This window comes from Dermacentor variabilis, chromosome 7, assembly GCF_050947875.1.
Source record: "Dermacentor variabilis isolate Ectoservices chromosome 7, ASM5094787v1, whole genome shotgun sequence".
NCBI lineage: Eukaryota > Metazoa > Arthropoda > Arachnida > Ixodida > Ixodidae > Dermacentor > Dermacentor variabilis.
Genome location: NC_134574.1, coordinates 11,313,145 through 11,334,177, shown reverse-complemented (window position 1 = coordinate 11,334,177; position 21,033 = coordinate 11,313,145). Strand labels below are relative to the sequence as shown.

The following is a 21,033-nucleotide window of genomic DNA, read 5'->3' as shown; positions in this document are numbered from 1 at the left end:
GCTACACCGCCCTGCTATCAACTTCAAAGAACAGAATTTCTTAGTCTAATCGATGAGCTGCCTGAGCCCTACATACTCGTTGGGGATTTCAACGCGCACCATACTCTCTGGGGAGACTCTCGATGCGATGTCAAAGGCCGCTTAATAGAAAATTTTCTTGTTTCTTCAGGTGCATGCATATTAAATAAAAAGGAGCCGACATTCTATAGCACAGCACATGGCACGTACTCTGCGATAGATTTCGCTATCTGCTCGGCTACACTTGTACTATGCCTAGAATGGGAGGTAGTCAAAAACCCATATAGGAGTGATCATTTTCCCATCTGCCTCAAAACTTTAGAACAAAATGAATTCCTACCACACCCCCCTCAATGGAAAGTTCCATCCGCAGATTGGAAAAAATTTGAGGAAATCATCCAGATGCAGCGAAACACTTTTAAAGATTTTAGTGTGAAAGATGCTATTGCTTATTTTACCGCTTTTATAATTGACGCTGCAATAGAGTGCATTCCACAAACGAAGGGGACTACAAAAAAGAGGTGCGTGCCGTGGTGGAATGAGCAATGCAAGAATGCGCATAAGGAGCAAAACAAAGCCTGGCGTTTACTACGTCAATCTCCAACGGCAGAAAACCTCATCAACTTTAAGCACGTGAAATCCAAAGGCAGACGAACACGTCATATCGCTAAAAAAGAAAGTTGGGAAAAATATGTCACAAGCATAAATTCCTATACACAAGAAGGAAAAGTCTGGAACATGCTAAGAAAATTAATTACTCGACAAACCTACAACATGCCTTTGGTTGATGATGAAGGCCACAGCCTTCAAGACCAGGCGAACACTCTGGGAGAACACTTCGAGCGAGTTTCTAGCTCTGCGAACTACTCGCAGTCATTCCAGCAACGTAGACAGATAGCTGAAAGTAAGGCACTGAACCGTAAAGCTAGTGGAAGTTAACCGTACAATCATCCTTTTAGTATTGCTGAGTTCAGAGCTTCCTTGAACGGGTGCACGAAATCGGCACCAGGAGCCGACAGAGTCATGTACATAATGATAAAACATCTTCACCCTGACACGCAGATGGCTCTATTGTCTATTTTCAACACTATCTGGGAAACAGGAGACATTCCCTTGGCATGGAAAGAGGCGATTGTAGTCCCTGTCTTAAAACAAGGTAAAGATCCATTCTCTGTGGCAAGCCACCGGCCCATAGCACTCACAAGTTGTCTATGTAAACTCTTTGAAAGAATGATTAATGGCAGGCTCTTACACTTCCTTGAATCAAACAAGCGCCTTGACCCATATCACTGTGGTTTTAGAGAAGGCCGATCGACTACAGACCACCTCGTTCGCATCGAAGCATATATTCGCGACACTTTCATACACAAACAGTTCTTTCTTTCTGTATTCTTAGACATGCAAAAGGCTTACGACACCACGTGGCGGTATGGAATTCTGCGTGACTTATCAGAATTGGGCATCCGCGGAAAAATGCTTAATGTAATCGAAAACTATTTATCAAATCGCACATTCCGTGTCAGAATTGGTAATGTTCTCTCGAGACCCTTTCTACAGGAAACTGGGGTACTGCAGGGTGGCGTGCTTAGCTGCACACTTTTTATCATAAAAATGAATTCCTTGCGCTCATCAATACCGCGTACTATATTTTATTCAGTATATGTTGGATGACATTCAAATTGGATTTAAGTAATGTAATCTCGCTATCTGTGAGCGACAAGTACAGCTTTGTCTAAACAAGGTGTCTAAGTGGGCTGATGAAAATGGCTTTACGCTCAATGTCAGCAAGAGTACCTGTCTTCTTTTCACTCAAAAAAGAGGTCTCATAGCAAATCCTGAAGTTGAACATCAGGGACAGCACATACTTGTGAGCACAGAACACAAATTTTTAGGCGTTATTTTAGACGAAATTAACCTTTATTTCACACCTGAAGTACCTCAGAAACAAATGCCTAAAAACCATGAACATTCTAAAAATTTTGTCACAGACAACGTGGGGTAGTGATAAGAAATGCATCATGAACCTTTACAAGAGCCTCATTCGAACACGCTTAGATTACAGGGCAATAGTTTATCATTCGGCTAGCCCTAGTGCATTGAAGATGCTGGATCCTGTCCATCACCATCGCCTGGCGACCGGTGCCTTTAGGACAAGTCCTGTGGAGAGTCTTTACGTTGAAGCTAATGAGTGGTCACTTCATCTTCAGAGGTCGTACTCAAGTTTTATATATTTTCTGAAGGTAAATGCAAACCGTGAACATCCCTCTTACTCAAGTGTAAACAACATGACATGTGCAACTTTATTTAATAATTGACCGGCAGTTAGAGAACCCTTCCCACTGCATGTACGAAAACTCAGTCAAGAAATGGATGTTCCACTTTTTGAAAATCCCCTTATGGCTCCTGTCATGCTATGTCCGCCGTGGCAATGGCAGCTCATTGAGTGTGATACTTCGTTCGTTGAAATAACGAAGAACGCTCCCCAGGTACACATTGAAATGCACTTTCTTGAACTTCAGTCGAAGTACTCTGGCCAAGAATTTTACACAGGTGCCTCAAAGTTGCATGCCGACGTTTCGTATGCAGCTGTCGGCCCATCATTTTCAGAATCTGACGTCCTGCACCCGGAAACAAGCATATTCACTGCTGAGGCATATGCTGTACTGACAGCTGTTAAACATATCAAGAAAATGAAATTGCAAAAGGCCATTATATTCGCAGACTCCCTTAGTGTCGTAAAATCTCTAATGTCACTCCACAAACGCAACAATCCTGTACTCAATGAGCTATATTCGCTCCTGTGCACAGCATATACATCTAATCAGCACGTCATAGTATGTTGGGTACCTGGGCACAGAGGCATTAAGGGCAACATGCTTGCAGATGAAATTGCCACATCCATTGCAACGAAAGCTGGCAACTGTTCCGTAGGTATCCCTGCCTCAGACTTAAAGCCTTTTTTGCGCAAAAAACTTAAAAACTTCGAAGGCATCGGCAACACAAGTGGGACACCGAAACCTCGAATAAACTCCATTTGATCGAGCCACAATTAGGAAATTTGCTACCGATAACGAAAATAAGGCGAATCGAAGTCATTTTCTGCCGCCTCAGGATAGGTCATACGTACGGCACGCACTCTTATCTCTTGACCGGTAGCGAACCTCCCATATGCTGTAGATGTGGCGAGAGACTAACCGTCCTCAATGTCTCGCTGGAGTGTAGAGAAATGGAAATTGAAAGGAAAAAACACTTCCCTCTAGCCTACCGACAGAACATTCCTTTTCATCCTTCAATGTTGCTTGGTGCTGAGCCATTTTTTCACAGAAAGTCAGTTTTTAACTTTCTGCAAGAGGTTAATTCATTGCAAGTTATAGGCTGAAGAGATTCGTAGCACAGCATCGTACTAGACGCTGCTGCTGCGATAGTAGCATTTTGTAGAGCATGTGCCTACAGGCCCTTGCATTTAAGGGCCTCTTGAGGCAATAGTGCTATTGGCATTTACATATTTTATTCCCTCCTTCCATCAGAACATATCTTTTAAATTCATAGTACATCTGAAAAGTCATTGTGACAATTTTAATATATATATATTTATTGTTTTTAGGCCCCTATACAGCCAGGTTCCCTTGTTATAGCCAACCACGACACCATTGATCATTATTTGTATCATTGACTCCATTAAAACATTGCTTGGCGCTCTTTGGCCATGAGTGGCCCTTGCGCCATAAAACCCCACATATCATCATCAAGGGATCACTGCAGTAACCCTCGTACCTTGGTTTCTCTGCAGCAGCCAGGCCCGAAGCCTTGAGGCCCCCGTCGTCCAGCTGGTTCCGGCAGATGTGTGCCAACGTGATCCATGATCTCAACGCTTTCGGCATTTGTGTCATCGACAACTTCCTGGGCAATGAGCGTGGCTCAATGATATTTGACGAGGTAAGCTGTTTGCTGCTCCACGTTCTCACTGTGGCACCCATGCGTCATAAACGGCTCGATGTTCAGGTGTACTGTGGAGCACGTGAAAGCCGACTTTTCAGGCACAGAAGGCATATGAAGATGTCAGAAAATCTGAGTTTGGACAAATTACTTTAAAGGGACACAGCGACACCTTTTATAAAACGTCTGGAATATCTTTTGTATTGAAGAGCATTTCCTCTTCTATTTTCTACAATAAAATACTCTTGAAGGCACCTTGTATGATTAAAGCATCAAACTTTGTATTACTAATGCAGACATTCAATCCTGGTCGGTATTCAAGACCAATTTTCCTCAAGTTTTTGGATCCTTATGTCTTGTGCAGCATTTGAGAGAACGAGCACAATAGCCAGCCGAGACATTCACTGTTCATATAGAAGAGATATTTTACCTCTGCAAATATTTGGATGGCTTCTATGCATAAAACTGACAAGGTTAAGGGGGGAAGCAGGGATCACTTCGTGAGAATCGTGAAAAAAAGAAAATTGATTTTTTATGCTTTTTATTTATTTATTTTTTCGGTATACCTACATCGCCTGTATGACATTATCGTTGGGGGGTTAAAATACAGGTGGTCACAATGGAAACATATTCAGCAACATCAAAAGAATACATCAGTAAATACAACATTGTTTAAGCACTGAAATTTGCAAAGACTAACAAAGTACAAAACAAAGTAAGTAACAAAAAAAAAGTTGCGTATGTGCAGAGATGAATAACAGAACAATCAAAGAATATGGCTCTCAATAGCATTTTCAAAACTAGAAGCTGCCATCACTTCATTAGGGAGCTCATTCCAATTGTTAATCGTGTTAGGAAAAAATGAATACTTAAACACATTGTTACGGCACTGATAAGCTCTAATTTTGTTAGCGTAGTCTCTTCTAGATGAAACGTAATGTGGCTCCTTGATGAACAGTGTTTTGTCGATAGCAGTTTTACTTTTATTATATTATAAAGGAATTTCTATCTTAGGATTTTCCTGCATGAAGAAAGAGTTTTTCAACCCAACCCTTCCCGTATTCTGGATCCTCTGATAGTAAAATTATAATTTCCTTTTACGAACCGTTCTGCTTGCTTCTGGACGCATTCTATTTTTTCTGTGAGGTTTTTAGTGTATGGATCCCAGATAATGCATGCATATTCTAGAATAGGCCTGACGTTTGGTAAATACAAAGTTGCCTTCAGTGATGAAAGAGAATGCTTAAAATTCCGTCAGAAAAAGTGAAGAAGACGGTAAACTTTCGCGCTAATTGAGTTAACATGATTAGTCCAGTCCGGCGCTTCAGAAAATGTAACTCCGAGGCACTTAACATCCTTAGAGGTACTGAGTGCAATATTATTTACGCAATAGGAACTGGGGAATTTTCTTTTTCTTTGTAAACTGCACATGGTAGCATTTACCAGTATTCAGAGTCATCTGCCACCGCTTGCACCCGCTAGATACTTTTTCAAGGTCGTCCTGTAAGGCAGACATATCGGCATGACATTTCACTGTACGATACATGACGCAGTTGTCGGCATACAGTCTAATTGTTGATTTAAAGCCTACTACTAAATCATTAATATAAACAAGGAACAAAAGTGACCGAAGCACAGAGCCCTGAGGCACTCCCGATAGCATGTGCATTGGAGCCGATGTCACTTGCACTACTTGCTGTTCGCGCAGGTGTAAATAATCCTTTATCCAGCCGAGAATATGCTAAGGAATGCCTAGGAATGATAATTTTAAGCAACGTAGATTGCGCGGGACGACATCAAATGCTTTCCACAGATCAAGAAACAGTGCATCTATCTGTTCACCATGGTCCAGGCCAAGTGCAATGTCGTGAGTGAGTTCGGCTAGTTGTGTTATGCACGAAAAACCAGAGCGGAACCCATGCTGAGCCCAAACCGCTCGTTTTGTCATCTACAGTGCTTAATCTACACTGTATTAAAACTGTTTAGCTGATAATGCACTCCAAGTGCGCGAAAAAGAAAATTTATTTTGTCAGTGCAGACTGTGAGAGAGGAGCTTAAAATTGCCTAAGAGCACCAAAGGTTGTGTAGTCGCCTCTAGTCTTTCCCACCACAGAGCACAGCCACCTTGGTATTGTTCGAAAGTTCAGAGTTCTGCCCACCCTCCTCACCTGCTATAATCATGTAGGAGAAATGCAAAAGTCAAGGGTTGATCAGACAAAGTACAGGATGCTTGTGGCCTTCCTATTGGTTCAGTGTGCCAGCACACTGAGAGGCACCTTATGATTGGGTGTTGCTACAGCAACGTGCTCCGACACTGCCGGTGAGTGTTTCCATGCTAGGTCAGCTTCAAAAACATTGTTAATGTACAGTTTTTTTGTTGATCACAGCAGATCACACAGTGATCACAAGTGGTGAATTGGCGCTCGCTAAAAATAAAATGAAAGTTCTAAACCAGACCTGCCTACAGAGATAAAACGCAATCCTCCTCTGCTTATTATGGTGAAAAGAGGTGGTTATCCCATGGTTCAAACATGCCATTGACAAGATAGCGCTGGATCGACCGAAGAAGTCGTTGGCGCATCATGCAATCCTGCACTGCATCTGTAATGAAGCAACAGCGAAGCAAACCATTGCCCTTTCTAGTCAAGCCAACATATGGGCGTAGTTTTACTTTGGAGACTCTACAGGATATTTGTTCCCACACCCCTCTGCGCATATGCGGGTACGTGTTCATGCACTTAATGTCAACATCAGCAGAGACAGCACACTTGTTGTTCTTAAAAAAGGAAACGTGAAACAGCGTCGGCAGCATGGCTCACATGAAAGCTACGTTGACGTGGTGGAACTACAAAGTGCGGGTTCAGTTTTGGGCCACGGATGGGATTTTTCGCATATGAATGTTAATGTTTCAACGTAAGTAGCTGCCAGAGGTGACCGGGAAGCTTCGCCAAACCAATACCATGCTGGGCTGCCTGGGAACACGTTTTGAGATCGAAAAAAAAAAAAAGCTTGCAGTTGTCCAAAGCATCCTGAATAAAGGGAAAATCAGACATCCACCCGTTCATAGCAATTGCTACAAAGGAAACCCATATGGGTTCCTCGAAAGAGAAGCCTCATAGTTGAAGAAAAATTCGTCCTGGTCCGGGATTCGAATCCGGGACCACTGCCTTTCCGGGGCAGCCACTCTACCATCTGAGCTAACTGGGCGGCTAGCAGATGGCAGGGCGAAGTCGAATTTGACGACAACACAAAGCAAAGGCAAGAGTTTGACGTAGTAGTTCTGCGGAAACCCGCAAGGTGGAGAGAAGTAATAAATAAAGGGAAAATCAGACATCCACCCCTTTGTAGCAATTGCTACAAAGGAAACCCATACGGGTTCCTCGAAAGAAAAGCCTCATAGTTGAAGAAAAATTTGTCCTGGTTCGGGACTCGAACCCGGGACCACCGCCTTTCCGGGGCAGCTGCTCTACCATCTGAGCTAACAAGGCGGCTAGAAGGTGGCATGGCGAAGTCGAATTTGTCGACAACACGAAGCGAAGGCAGGAGTTTGACGTAGTAGTTTTGCGGAAACCCGCAAGGTGGAGAGAAGTAATTAATAAAGGGAAAATCAGACATCCACCCGACACTTCTCTCCACCACACTTCTATCCACCTTGCGGGTTTCCGCAGAACTACTATGTACTCCAAAGCATCCTATGTTAACATTCAGCCTGGTGCCATTTCACACCATAGGACTGCGCAAAGTTATCTGTGGTGAATTAGAAAGATGCCCAAACTGTGCCAGATGAGCAACAGGCCAAAAAAAGTTTGCTCACTTACAAGGACAGCAAATATTATAGTCCTGACAAAATTTAGTATGGGTCAACTGCTTCCAAAAAAAAGTTTGAGGCTTATTTTCTAAAAGGTGTTTTTTTTTCTCTCATTTTTTTTTGTGTATCTGTCATCCTGCTTGCAGAAAGCAAAGCAAGATAACAGCTGCACGAATATTAAAGCGAAGCTTTCATTGCCTCTTCCTTCGACTTTTTCACTGCTGCTGCTTCTGTCTTGCACGCCGTGTCGGGGGCTGGTTGAGAATGTGTGTAATGTGTACATGTAAGGAGGCATGGGAGACCTTTCCAGCGAACTTTAAGAGCATTGCAACAATGCCCTCTGGAAGGCAGTAATTAGGCGTGAGGCCCTTGCTCCCCTCAAAACCATTGCAGAAGCTGCAGTGCTTTCCTTGGTTATCAAGTGCAATAGCCCAGAGGAGACATAAAATAATAGACAGAGGAGACGGAGAATGTGTAAAGCCAATGCCGTGACGAAATGAATGAATGAATAACTTTTCACACATGGCAGCAGACATGGGGTGATCGCGAGAGGAGGGAAAGGTGCCATCAGGAAGGATGCTTTGTTTTGGGTTCTCTTCAATAAAAAGATACGCTACTACTAGACAAGGCGACAGTCGTAAGCAACCTAAAAATATAATATTAATAATAATTCAAGATATGGTATGCCACGTTTCTGCTATTTCTGAAAAATAAAGACTGCAAGTTTGCCCATGCCGACAACTCATGCAAGATGTAAAGTCTTAAAGCAGCATTAATGCACTGCGACATTAGAGCGACAATATGCAAGTGGTGGTCCAGCGTCATCAACACTTCAGCCACAATGTCCCTACCCTGCAACACTAGGAAGCCGTGCTGCGTGATGGAAGCCTGGGTGCAGCGGGCGATGGTCCATCTGGCACAGGGCATGGCAGTGGCTATTTTCCCTAAGGCATCAATAAAAGTATTTCTCTATCTCAACCACCATACGATGCACTGTGTGAGGGAATTACAGTGCTAACACTCTCGCAGGCTACAGACAATGATGCACAACAACGCCTCAAGCAAACGCGTCTCGCTATGGACTTTGTGTACTACAGTGTTTACTCGAATCTAGGCCAGCCCCAATTCTAAGCTGACCCCTGAATGTACGTAGCCAGAAAAAAAAAAAAATACTTACCTCAAATGCAGACCAAGCAAACAAACAAAAAAGTGAGGACATTATTCACAAAATTATTCACAGTGTGACCATGCCGAGCTCATCCCACGTCATCATCGCCATCTTCCTTATTGCTGTCGTCATCTTGTGGCACATGCAAAAAGCGTCTCCCCTTGCCCCCTCCAATAAGAAACGTTTTTCTCATCAATGCCGACATCCCGCCTGGCTTGAACATTTGGCGATGCCTCTGCTGCTAGTGCAACTTTTCGTTTGGAAGCAGTACTGCAGTGGCATCACCTGTTTGGTGCCATTATGATAACACTAGAGTGTACTAAAATACGGTTGAGTGGGACAAGTTGCTGGGGCAGCGCATGCTTTGCAGTGAGGCGCGCGACAACGAAAAATACTGTAAATACTGTGGCAGCACTGCGATCAAAGTGGATTGGGCCGCAACAAGGTCGCACCGTTGGAAAGTACTGGCGATACTTCTCGGAAGGGTAATTTGTACTACGTCACGCGCTGGCATATAGGTTCAGACTGCTCAAACAGTGTTTATAATTAGATATGACATGGTGTTTGTGCATTGGGAACAGATGAATTTATTTCATTTTTCTTTTTTCGCAGTGATTGCACGTGCATCGCGGCTGCAGTGTCGGCCTTCATTCTACTATGTCATTGTACGGTTCCCTTTGAAGAGCAAAAATTTTTCTGGATTTTTAAGCAGCATGTATATTTCGTGGGTACATTTCTACTCATATAGTTTTCCATCAGTAGGTTTTGCAAAACGCAGACAGAAAAACATATCATTTTCCGGCTTGCCACTTCAAACAAATAAAACGTATCTGCCCCATCTGGTGGCCTGTACTCAGATTTACGGAAAGTATTCTTATTCGCAACTTTCACGTATGGTCGCGCCGTCGTGCGGCGGCGGCTGGAAACAATTGAAAGATTATACTCGCCGCTGGCTGCCACCCGTTCGAGTAGCGCATTGGTGTTGTGTGCGCTTTTACTTCACTTTTGGTTGATGTTTTAACGCGTTCGAAGCTCTCTTGGGATCCTGAAGGAATAAACGGGAAAGGAAGCTTGCTGCTGCCGTTTTGAAGGAGCTTGAGCTCAAAAAATAGTTTTGGCTAAAGCTGAGATGCAAGTGTCCCTCATCCAAACCAAAATAAACTCTTTAAAGCAGTGAAACACAACACTCGGGAGTCGTGCGCGGGCTGAGAGTATGTCAGGACAGTTGAGATTGACTTACGGGCTGTTGAGAGAGAATCTCAATTGTGACAGAGTTGGGGCCTCATACCACTGAGCTTGCTATCAGTTGATACAAATAGCTCATATTCGAAAATATTTGCTTCTATATCCATCTCCTTTTTGTTCGTATTTGAGAATGTCCGACTCTATTTGCAATTTTTTTCAAAGACACTTTATTTGCTATGCATTTTACTAACCCCTGCCTTCTATTCTCTTTTTAAATAACACAAACACTACTCCTTAGTATTCAAATTGGATTAAGGCGCTTCTTTATTTTTTTCGTGTGCTTGCTAGAGAGTGACAGCATCAGGCGATATGGTTTCAGCCCGTCTTGACATAAAACATAGTTCTGCATCACTCGGAAATTTGCAATGGCACTCAGGGAAAACCTGGAAAACTCAGGGAATTTGAAAATGTCAACTTGGTAGACACCCTGGTTTGAGGCCTCGTACTATAAGCACGAGCTAGATGGCGACTACGCAGTTTTGAAGGCATGGGGCTGATGCACACACAGAGTGAAAATGAAACTAGTTTGCCGAGTGCGGTCGCTATCGAAGACATTATAGATGGCGACTGTACAGTCAGTTATGAAGGCACGCAGCCGACACACTTACCGGGTCGGAACTGGGGAGTAATCGGAGATCTTTGTCGGGAACAGAACACATTCGGTCACTGCAACATCGCAAGGTGGGCGGTTCACCAAACTTGTGAGAGTAAGGAGAGATGACCATTCGGCAAGCCATGAGCTTGCTGGAAGTTTACGTGCCTCATTTGTTGTCTGCTTGGTTACGATATACTACACAACAAAATGTTTCTCGCCTTCTATAGAATAAAATATTTACCGTATTTACGCGAATATAGGCCTGCCCTGGTTCTAAGCCGACCTCCGAATGTCCGAAGCGAGAAAAAATGTAAAAAAACTTTCCTCCAGTGTAGGCCAAACAAAAAAAGTGAGGTCAGCATTTACAGAATCTTTTACGGCATTGAATGTTAACATGCAGAGCTGCAAAGAATTGTAGGTACCTTTCCCATTCCCTTCCCGAGATCATTCCCTTCCTGAGACGGCAAAAGGCCGCTAAAACTTTGTCAACAATGGGCTGATATGACGTAATGGATTGTTGATTTAAAACAATTAAAAAATCATCAACATACCTAAATATGTGGGGGGAGGTTCTGAAGTTTTTTAGGCAAGTTGACGATATTTTACTTGTTTTAAAGCAACATTTCATTGCGTCATATCAGCCCATTGTTGACATAGATTTAGCGGCCTTTTGTTGTCCCGGGAAGGGAATGGTTTTTATTCCACGAGGTACGTTCCTGCAATTCTTTGCAATTTTTAGATCCCAAAATCACCTTGCAGACAGGTCACATCGGCTTGCTTATTAAGAGTGACGAACACAGGAGAAGGGCCGAGCAAGCGCAGAGAACGGTGAGGCCAGAGGACTTACCTTATATGCACTGTGTAACCCACACCTGAAAGAAGGTTGCAGACAGACATGGAGTGCCAGTCGTATTCTCTACGCCACGCAAGCTCGCCCAGCTGTATCCACGCATTCTTTCTCATGGGAGCAAGGAACATGGCTGTTTTAAAGTACAGTAAAACCTCGTTAATTCGAAATCATTGGGACCGCAAAAAATCTTGGAATTAAGCGAGTTTTCGAATTAATCGAACGCAAAAAAATATTCACACCAGGCAAAAAGATTTCGTTGCAGGAATGCACTACTTTTATTCGGCGATCTTTGGATTACTTAAATTAATCAAAGATGCTGATTTGCTGCATCCTGTAGTTTGAGGCTCCAAGGGTCATGTTTTCTAGTTGGCCAACTATGTTCCAGCATTTGAGAATTTCTACCGTGGCACTCAATAAAACTGGATGACATTCAGCGATCCAGTAACTTCCCCTAGAGCAGGTGCTCGCGAGGGCTCGTTAGCGTCGTTGTCGCTGTCATCACACATGGTCGCATCAACGGTAGCGCTTCACTCTCGAAGTCTGAGTAGCATGTTTGTAGATCATTTTCAAAGTTTAGATACTCGGCGAAGCCGACTGCACCTGATCGGCTATCCTCTGCGCAGAGTGCATTGATGCAGTTGCAATACTTGGCTCCTTCTTCATCAAGTGCACATGAATAGTCAGCATCAGCATCGACTTACTTTCCTTTGAGAAGCCAGCGTGTTCAAAACACCGCATGATCAAAGTGGGTTCCACTTGCTTCCATGCATACACAATAAGACATATGGCCCTGAGGAGGTCGATGGAGTACTCCTTGCCGTTGTCATAGCAAAGGAGCATGCGCTTGAGCAGGTGGTGGCGGTAAATCTTGCTCGTGTGCTGACTGACGCCTTGGTCCATTGGCTGCAAGATCGACGTGGTGTTCGAAGGAAGAAATGCAATCCAGATAGCTTTCAGGTGTTGGATGTCACCATACCCCGGGCGGTTATCAACAACGAAGAGTACCTGTGGCCGTGAACTTGCAGTCAAGCTTCTTGGATCAAGCAGAACTTCTGCTGCAATATTATACTTTAGGTCATTTCACGCGAACTGTCCCAACCTTGGCGCTCGACCATCAGCGATTTCTTTGAAAAAAATTGAGGACTATCTACTTAACGAAGAAGCCTTTCTGTAAAATATTTTTGCGAAAAAAGCATTTTCAGCACTGCTAGGAACATGTGAAGTTATTTAGAAAGTTCGAAAATATGAGTCTTAAAAAGCATTGTCAAACAATTTTTTCTTCTTAAATTAGGTGAGCGCACGATTTTCCCTTGAGAATAAAGATAGGCTTTTCACTTGAAGAAGGTTTTATCGATCTTTATGTTTCCGTGAGTTTTTTATATGGCACTAAATATGCAAAATTTGTTGCATATCGGGAATTTTTTTGCAGAAAGGTAACTTTTATCAAAAGGTTGTGTATCATAGTAACTAATTGCCAGCAAGTTGTACTGTAAGTGAAAAATCATTTGGGATGAATATAACGTGAAATTGCCAGTACAGCTGGCGACAAAGTTGCAGAAAAGTTAGTTTTAGCCTTTGTTTAGTCGTGAATTTAGAATTGAGGTGGTCAGGGTAAAAATATGTTAAATAGTGTATTTATTAGAAACATCCATTGTCTACAAACTGAGAAACTTTTATCGAATTTACTTTTTGTTTTAAGCAATAAAAAAATTTTTGAATTTGTGTTATACCGGTCTCTGTGCTTGCACATTTCCCTTTCGTAGGAAAGCGCCCTAGTGGCAAGTAGAACTTGTGCGGACGCAAAATTTCCTGTGTCGATGGAGAAATATCTAGACAAGATAATCAGGTCCTGAAGTGTTTATTTGAGTGCTTTATTAGAAATTATTGGTGTAGCCAATAAAAAATGCGAGCCCCAATAGAGTGCGTTTAACCAGATGTCCCCGTACACCGACGGCCTGCATAGTGTCATCATGTGGCATCAGAAAGTTACACCAGTGAGTACAGAGTGCACTAACGTACACTAAGATTTAGAAATGGGCGAAAACTTTGTGAATAAAAAAACAATCTGTAGCTTTATTACGGCAAATATGTAGCAAATGTCAGCCAACACAATCGTGTTCTAGCGACCATGTTGGCAATGATTTTAGAGGAGTGATGTTTACTCGTCATTAAATGTTTTGGCATACTTAAGTTCAAACTACTGCATTTAAAAAGATTATGGAAAGGAATAAATATGTTTAGTTGCTTGCCCTCTCTGTCTTTCTTGTTGTTAAATGTTAAATTCAGACCAAATGAGGTAGTCCGCTGACCTTTGTGAAGCGCAGGATTTAACATACAATCTGTGATAACTGAAGAAAAAAAATGGGAAGGCGCGTTCGAGCTATCTACTGTAACAAGGTTGCAGCTATAATCCTAAAACGCGCTCCTATGCTCCTCAGATACATTACATTTTTTCACACAACACCTAGTATGTTTAAATGCTTGCACTTCCCCTGGTGGTCTTCTTGCAGCAATGCTCAGAATAAGGTAAGAATGACGTCTCTTAGGCATTAGCAGGCCACAATAATTGCTTTAAATAAAAGGAGGGAGGTTTCAAGTGCATATATTTCCGGTACCTACAGCTACAATGTATTTCTGTAGTGGCTCTAGCAAGACATCAGAACTTTTATTGGTGATATCTGCCAGAGAAGCCGGACTATATATATGCTGAAGCGTGGAAAGACTCATCCAGATCCACCTGGAGGATTACACTTTTGACTGTGCCACTTTTGCATTATAGAATAAGAAGGGCATCAGACACTTTTCTTCGTGATTATGCTTAATAGTCTTTTTGTTTATGCGCCTTTAGAGTGGTCGCACTCATTCTTTCATATGTCGGAACGCCGGAATAAAAAACCCATGCTATTGATTTCGCACATGTTCATTGCATCCGACATGGAGGAAGGAGACCCAGGAGAGGCCCCGACCAGCACGAACGTATTAAAGAGAGAGTGGCGGAAATCACGTGCTGTTTTTTGCAAAGGAGCACTGAGGCGGGTACCCCAAATGTCAACATTGCCATAGCAACCGCACTCCCGAAGCTTTCGCTGCTGCATTTGGTCTCTGTAAAGTGAGATAAGATTTTTCCGCCGGTGTCTTTTTCACAGCATATTGTCACCCAGCTATTACAACTAAAACAGTTTGGCAAAATACAGATTGGCAAACAACGTCTGCCTTTAGCGATGGCTGGTCCTTGGAGAGCTCGCGTGGAGAACGTGACAAGCAGTCAGCGTCGCTATGCTTATGGTCGGATCTGTAGACAACAGTTATGTCGTATTCCTGGAGGCGGAGGCTCCAACGAGCGAGGCGACCTGACGGGTCTCGTAGATTGGCAAGCCAGCAGAGCGAGTGGTGATCACTGATCGCTCGAAATGGCCGGCCGTATAAGTAGGGTCGGAGCTTGCTGATGGCCCACACGACTGCTAAGCGTTCTTTTTCGGTTGTTGAATAATTAGCTTCTGCTTTTGCCAGACTATGACTCGCGTACGCAATTACACGTTCTGCGCCATCTTGCCATTGAACCAGAATGGCCCCGATTCCTACGTTGCTGGCGTCGGTGTGTATTTCAGTTGCCGCGGTGTCATCAAAATGCACCAGCACTGGAGCGGATTGAAGGCGTTTACGCAATTCGGTGAAGGCCTGCTCTTGGTCTTCCGTCCACGCAAAGGGCACATCTTGTCACGTCAGTCTCGTGAGCGGTTCAGCAATCCTTGAGAAGCCTTCAACGAAACGACGGTAGTAAGCGCTGAGGCCCAGGAACCGCTGAACAGCCTTTTTGTCTATAGGACGAGAAAACTAAGCAACGGCAGCGAGTTTTTTCGGGTCTGGTCGTACTCCTTGGGAGCTGACCACGTGGCCTAGAAACTTGAGTTCCTGGAAGCCAAAGTAACATTTTTCAGGCTTGATGGTGAGGTTGGCCTTGCGTATTGCGGTAAGGACATTTTGTAGCCGGGCGAGATGTTCATCGAACGTGCTGGAAAACACAACAACGTCGTCTAGGTACACTAGACACGTCTGCCACTTTAGTCCAACGAGTACAGTGTCCATCATTCATTGGAACGTAGCAGGAGCGGAACAGAGACCGAAAGGCAGCACTTTAAATTCGTACAGCCGATCGGGAGTCACGAAGGCGGTTTTTTCATGGTCACGCTCGTCCACTTCGATTTGCCAGTAGCCTGACTTTAGGTCTAACGAAGTAAAGAACTGAGCATCACGCAGACAGTCCAAAGCGTCATCGATCCGTGGCAGGGGATAAACGTCGCGTTTGGTGACTCGGTTAAGCCGTCTGTAGTCAACGCAGAAGCCCCCCCGGAGTGTGTTGTCTTTCTTTTTTACTAGTACGACAGGTGATGCCCATGGACTTGTCGACGGCTGGATGACGTCATCATTTAGTATTTCTTGAACTTGACGCTTAATCGCCTCCCGCTCCATAGGTGACACGCGATACGGATGCTGACGAACAGGCCGCGCCGACTCCTCTGTAACGATCCGGTGTTGCGTAACGGAAGTGCGCTGGACTTCGGATTCCGTGGAAAAACAGCCGGAGAATTCTGTCAGTAGGCCCAGCAGCTTATCCTTCTGTACATCTGCTAAGTCAGCATTAATGCGGACGCGGGTATTCAGGCTGGCGTGAGTTGTTGCATCCGGTGAAGTCGCTTGTAACGTGCCGATATCGAAGAAGTCAGCAATGTTGTTCAGAAATGCCACAGCTGTACCTTGAGGGACATGCTGATACTCATGGCTGAAGTTTGTCAACAAAACTTGCGAGCACTTATGCTGTATTCGAACAAGGCCCCGGGCGATGCAGATGTGTCTTTCGAGCAGCAGCGGGATATTTGCCTTGGCAATACCCTCATAGCCGTTGAATGCGTCGCAGGTGACGAGGGTCAATACGCTGCTCCTTGGTGGCACCGTGATGTTCTTATCAACAATCCTCAAGGCGTTGACATACGTGTCGTCAGTGCTGCTCCCTGCTAAGGCCTGCGCTGTCGAAAACGTTACCCGCGACTTTTGTAAGTTAATCACAGCTCCATTAGCCTGCAGAAAGTCCATTCCCAGAATTAGGTCCCTCGAACAGCTTGGGAGGATAACGAAATCTCCGAGGTACGTAAACCCGTGAATGCTCACTCGCGCTGTGCATCTTCCTACCGGGGTTAGCAGATGGCCTCCTGCAGTTCGAATCTGCGACCCAGTCCACTTGGTAGAAACTTTCTTCAGCTTGCAGGCAAGGTCCATGCTCATAACTGAGGTGTCCGCTCCAGTGTCGATTAACGCTGTTATTTCTTCGTCGTCTATGGTGACAGGAATGTTCGACGTTACTACCTCTCGTAAGGTGTTCGACTCTGCCTGTACGTCTGCGTCGTTCTGTTTTCGTCGTAGTGGAGGATATTGCGTACGGTCGTCCTCAGCGGCCTCACCTCCGAAGTCGCTGAACTCAGTTTTCCCGACCCACCGGGCTGGGCGAGCGGCGTCTCAGAGCGCCGCGAGTAAAAGCTTGGCTTGGTGATTGTGACATGTAAAAAGCAGGAGACGACGAACGGGGCTCCGGCCATCGCTGATCAACATTGCGACGATTTGCGACGAAACTCTCTATTTCTGGCGGCCGCTCACCAGGTCGTGGACGAGGTGCATTCGGCGAGAATCCTCGGAGCCCCGCATGACGATAAGGGCACATTCTGTAGATGTGTCCGGCTTCGCCACAATGAAAACAAAGGGGCTTGTAGTCTGTGGTGCGCCAGACATTGCTCTTCCTAGTCCTTGCTTCGGCGATGTGCGGTGGGCTGCGAGGCAGCCTGAAGCTTACGTCCATTTGTTGAGTGGGGTGTACCATGCTGCACGCACTTGAGGGTGGCGGACGGCGTACTGCTTCAGCGTAACTCATTTCGGCGTGCGGTCCCTGCTGTGGTGCCTCGTACTGTCCAGGAACATGGACGGCCTGTCGGACCTCAGCGCGCACCATATCCGCAATGGAAAGTTGTTCCACTGGGGCAGTGGTCGTCTGCATCTTCTGCAGTTCCTCCTTGACGACAGCCCTGATGATTTCTCGCAAGGCGCCAACGTCATTACCGAGGGTAACGGCAGAGAGCTCCCTTGAAATCACGGCAACGCGGTTGTTTTGCCTGGCCCGCTGTTGAAGGGCCTTTTCCATAGTAGTGGCTTCGTCATGGAACTCTGCAAGTGTTGTCGTCGGATTTCGAATGAGGCCAGCAAAGATTTCCTCTTTGACGCCGTGCATGAGATGGCGCACCTTCTTTGTTTCAGTCATAGAAGGGTCCGCACATCTGAAAAGCCGATTCATGTCTTCTACGTACGCCGTCACTCGCTCATTCGGGCCTTGAATTCTTGCCTCCAACGCTAACTCCGCCCTCTCCTTCCTGTCCGCCCTGGCGAAGGCATTCAGGAACTGCCTACAAAATTCTTCCCATGACGTCAGTGTTGCCTCGTGGTTCTCAAACCATGTTTTCGCGGAATCCTCAAGAGCGAAGTACACGTAGCGTAGCTTACGCTCGTGGTTCCAGTCGTTGAGGTTGGCAACCCGGTCAAAATGGTCAAGCCATTCGGGGTGCTCTGAAGCACTTCCGTGGAACAGATTCGGCGTCCGGATGTGGTTGACGACGTGCGATGCTGCAGGAGTGGCAGGAGGTGGTTGGTTCGTCATTCTAGTTCGTTCGAGTAGCAGACCGTGCTGTGGCTGGAGTCCCTGGAGACGTCGGCTGGCACGTACGTGCACTGGGGTAAGCTCGGCTGAACTACTCACCGAGCTTAGGTCTGGGGTATGCTCCGGAGATCCTAACATCGACCGTACCCCGCACCTCCACCAGAAATGTCACCCAGCTATTACAACTAAAACAGTTTGGCAAAATACAGATTGGCAAAAAACGTCTGCCTTTAGCGATGGCTGGTCCTTGGAGAGCCCACGCGCAACCACGAACTTCGTCGTTCTCGCCTTAAGGGTCCCGTGTCAACATGTGCAAACTTACTTCGCGTCAATATTTTGTTCGCACTGCAGTGTGGTGTGTAAGCTTGAAAGTTGTGTTTGGGTCTGTGAGGGTGAGTGTCAGCCAGCAACATATACACTCAAGCAATCACGGCGCGGGTCTTCGTCGTCTTCTTGAACGTGCCATGGAAAAAAACAAGACCGCGTCTGCATCACTAAAACTGCTACAGAAGTTTTGTAGGCTTTGTTTTGACGCGCGTCAGCAGCACACACTTCTGGCGGTTCGTTACAATGCAAGTTCAAACTTCGCACCCATCTGCTCCGGCGAGCTGCAGAACTGCTGATTGGAGGCGCAAAGGAAGATAGCACACCAACATGGCTGCACTTCCATCTTCAAAAACGGGACGTCAGGGCCACTCCTGTTTTGTTTCTTTCCTCCATGGCATCTGAGGTCTTGCAATAACAAATGCACCTCCCAGGGTGGCCAACTTCCCTCATATGGAAAAGAAAGCACAGAAAGAACAATAAACTGGCCTGCGGTGTGCAGCGCATTTAAGAACAATAAGTGCGACAACGTACTCAGGCAATTGTGCACTACTTTTGTTCATGGCGAACTGCTCCTTTTGCAAACACGCTGAAACCATCGTGTGTGGATGACGAACAATTCAAACAGTTGGATTTTGCCTGGAGATGATGATTTCCTTCAGTGTTGAGCATGAAGTCAGACCAACTTGAAGAACATACTTTGAGGTGGGCTTGATGTGGTGGTACTTGCGAGTATTCTTTATGGAAATCGTGTGCTTGTACCTTTCGGCGAGGAGCAGCTTCATTGTGTCGATATAGTTTTTTGGTACCCATATTGCCCTGATGCCGAAAATATTGTTTTGTGTCCACATGCAGAGCTGGTGCGGTGTCAAGATCTGATCTTCATACGGTCTTTGTAGGCTTGCTTTTGCTGCTAAATGTTTCCCTGCTCCTCCTATGCCACCACAAGCACTCTTTCCATGTGACATTGTGAATAAGTTCCAGTCGGCTTAAATTTCAAGATCTGTTTTGTGGTGGCAAAGATTGAAGAAGTTCTTTCTGTTCTTGTATTGAGAAGCAGCCCCATGGAAAAATAGGGAATGTGTGTGATTGCAGGAAAATTGTGTCTGGCTCTTTTTAGTATTGCTTCTTGGAACGCAAAGATGGCAGTGGTGTCGTGATCGAGACTATCGGAAATCACAACAAATGGCATGACGGAAACTGGATCACAACTGCCTTCCGTGGCTTGATAATAAATAACTACTGGATACAACTATGCCTGCATATTGACCCAGTGAAACTGCTGTGGCGCATCCTGTACTACAAAATGATAATTTTCGGCAAAATTTATTAACGCAACTGCTTCATTGTTGCTTATGTTTGCTTTCAACTGTCTGAAATAGTGTGCTTGTTGTTTAACAAAGTGGTGACCTTTGAGTTTCTTCAGCGTCTCCAAGAACCTTTCAAAGAACTCATCAAGTGAAAGCAGAAGTGACTCAAGACTGCACTGCATGCTGCTCACCCACTGCTTAACCACTATGCTTTCGTTCTCTTCGGCGGTGAGATTCAAGCTGTTCCTGAGCAGAGTTTCGACGTGCTTTGTTCCTGGACAACTTCTGCAGTTGTCGAACGTGCACGGCTCCCTGTCCAGTTGGCACACTGTTCCCAGTAGCTCCTCGCAGGTCTCTCTCAATCCAGAAGCATGGAGCATAAGCTTAAAATTTTGATGATGCATACTGTGGGGAAGCTGCGACTCTCACGCGTCCCCTGATACGTTGTTTTCCTCGCATAGCTCCCGTCTCCTGTAATCCGGCTTCAGCGCGTGGCCTGGGGCCCGCGGCGGTCGGTGTGGTTGAAGTGCAGTACGAGAGAGAGTGCGAGTGTTGCACTGCTAACGCCGCCTCACGGCGGGGTTACTTGGGCACGGAAAGGAGAAGGCGCTTCCTCTTTGGCTGCAGGTCGGTGAGTGTGCCGATCCATGCTTCTGCGAGACCGTCTCGTGAGGCCTCGTTCGAACGCGCCACCGTTCGCGTGATCGTACATGCAAATGATCAGGTGTTGGTGCCCAGCATGAGGCGAACATATTCGCTCGCTATCCGGTTGCGGTGAGTCGGACTTTCGTGATTTGTCGTGTGCCCATTGGCATGTTTTGTGGATAGCAACTCGGCTAGCAGGCATTAATCTATGAAAGGTGCAAAAATGCCCTTGTGATTGTTTGCACTACTGTGTTGTCGTTCCTTTGTCCCAAGAGCACGGGTGAGAATCCCACAATACAGGTGCATACAGTGTGTGTGCCACATCCTCCTGCTAACGCGCAATGTGTGGGTCGAAGGCTGGCAAACATAAAAAAACCGCAAGTCATTGTTGAACTTCCTTTCCAATTCTTGAACATTTCTTTTAAATTCATTAACAG

The 21,033-nt window shown here is 45.4% G+C and overlaps 1 protein-coding gene across 10 annotated transcripts in view; it reads left to right on the top strand.

The window, feature by feature from the left end:
• LOC142587326 (egl nine homolog 1-like) overlaps positions 1-21,033 on the top strand; it is a 249,396-nt gene that overhangs the window by 95,413 nt on the left and 132,950 nt on the right. For all 10 annotated transcript variants that reach the window (XR_012829463.1, XM_075698230.1, XM_075698235.1 and 7 more), the window contains exon 4: positions 3,809-3,954. Coding sequence is in view for 9 of the 10 variants with exons in the window: in XM_075698230.1 (XP_075554345.1) it covers positions 3,809-3,954 (146 nt within the window). In the remaining variant the exon portion in view is untranslated. The remainder of the gene's footprint in view (positions 1-3,808; positions 3,955-21,033) is intronic.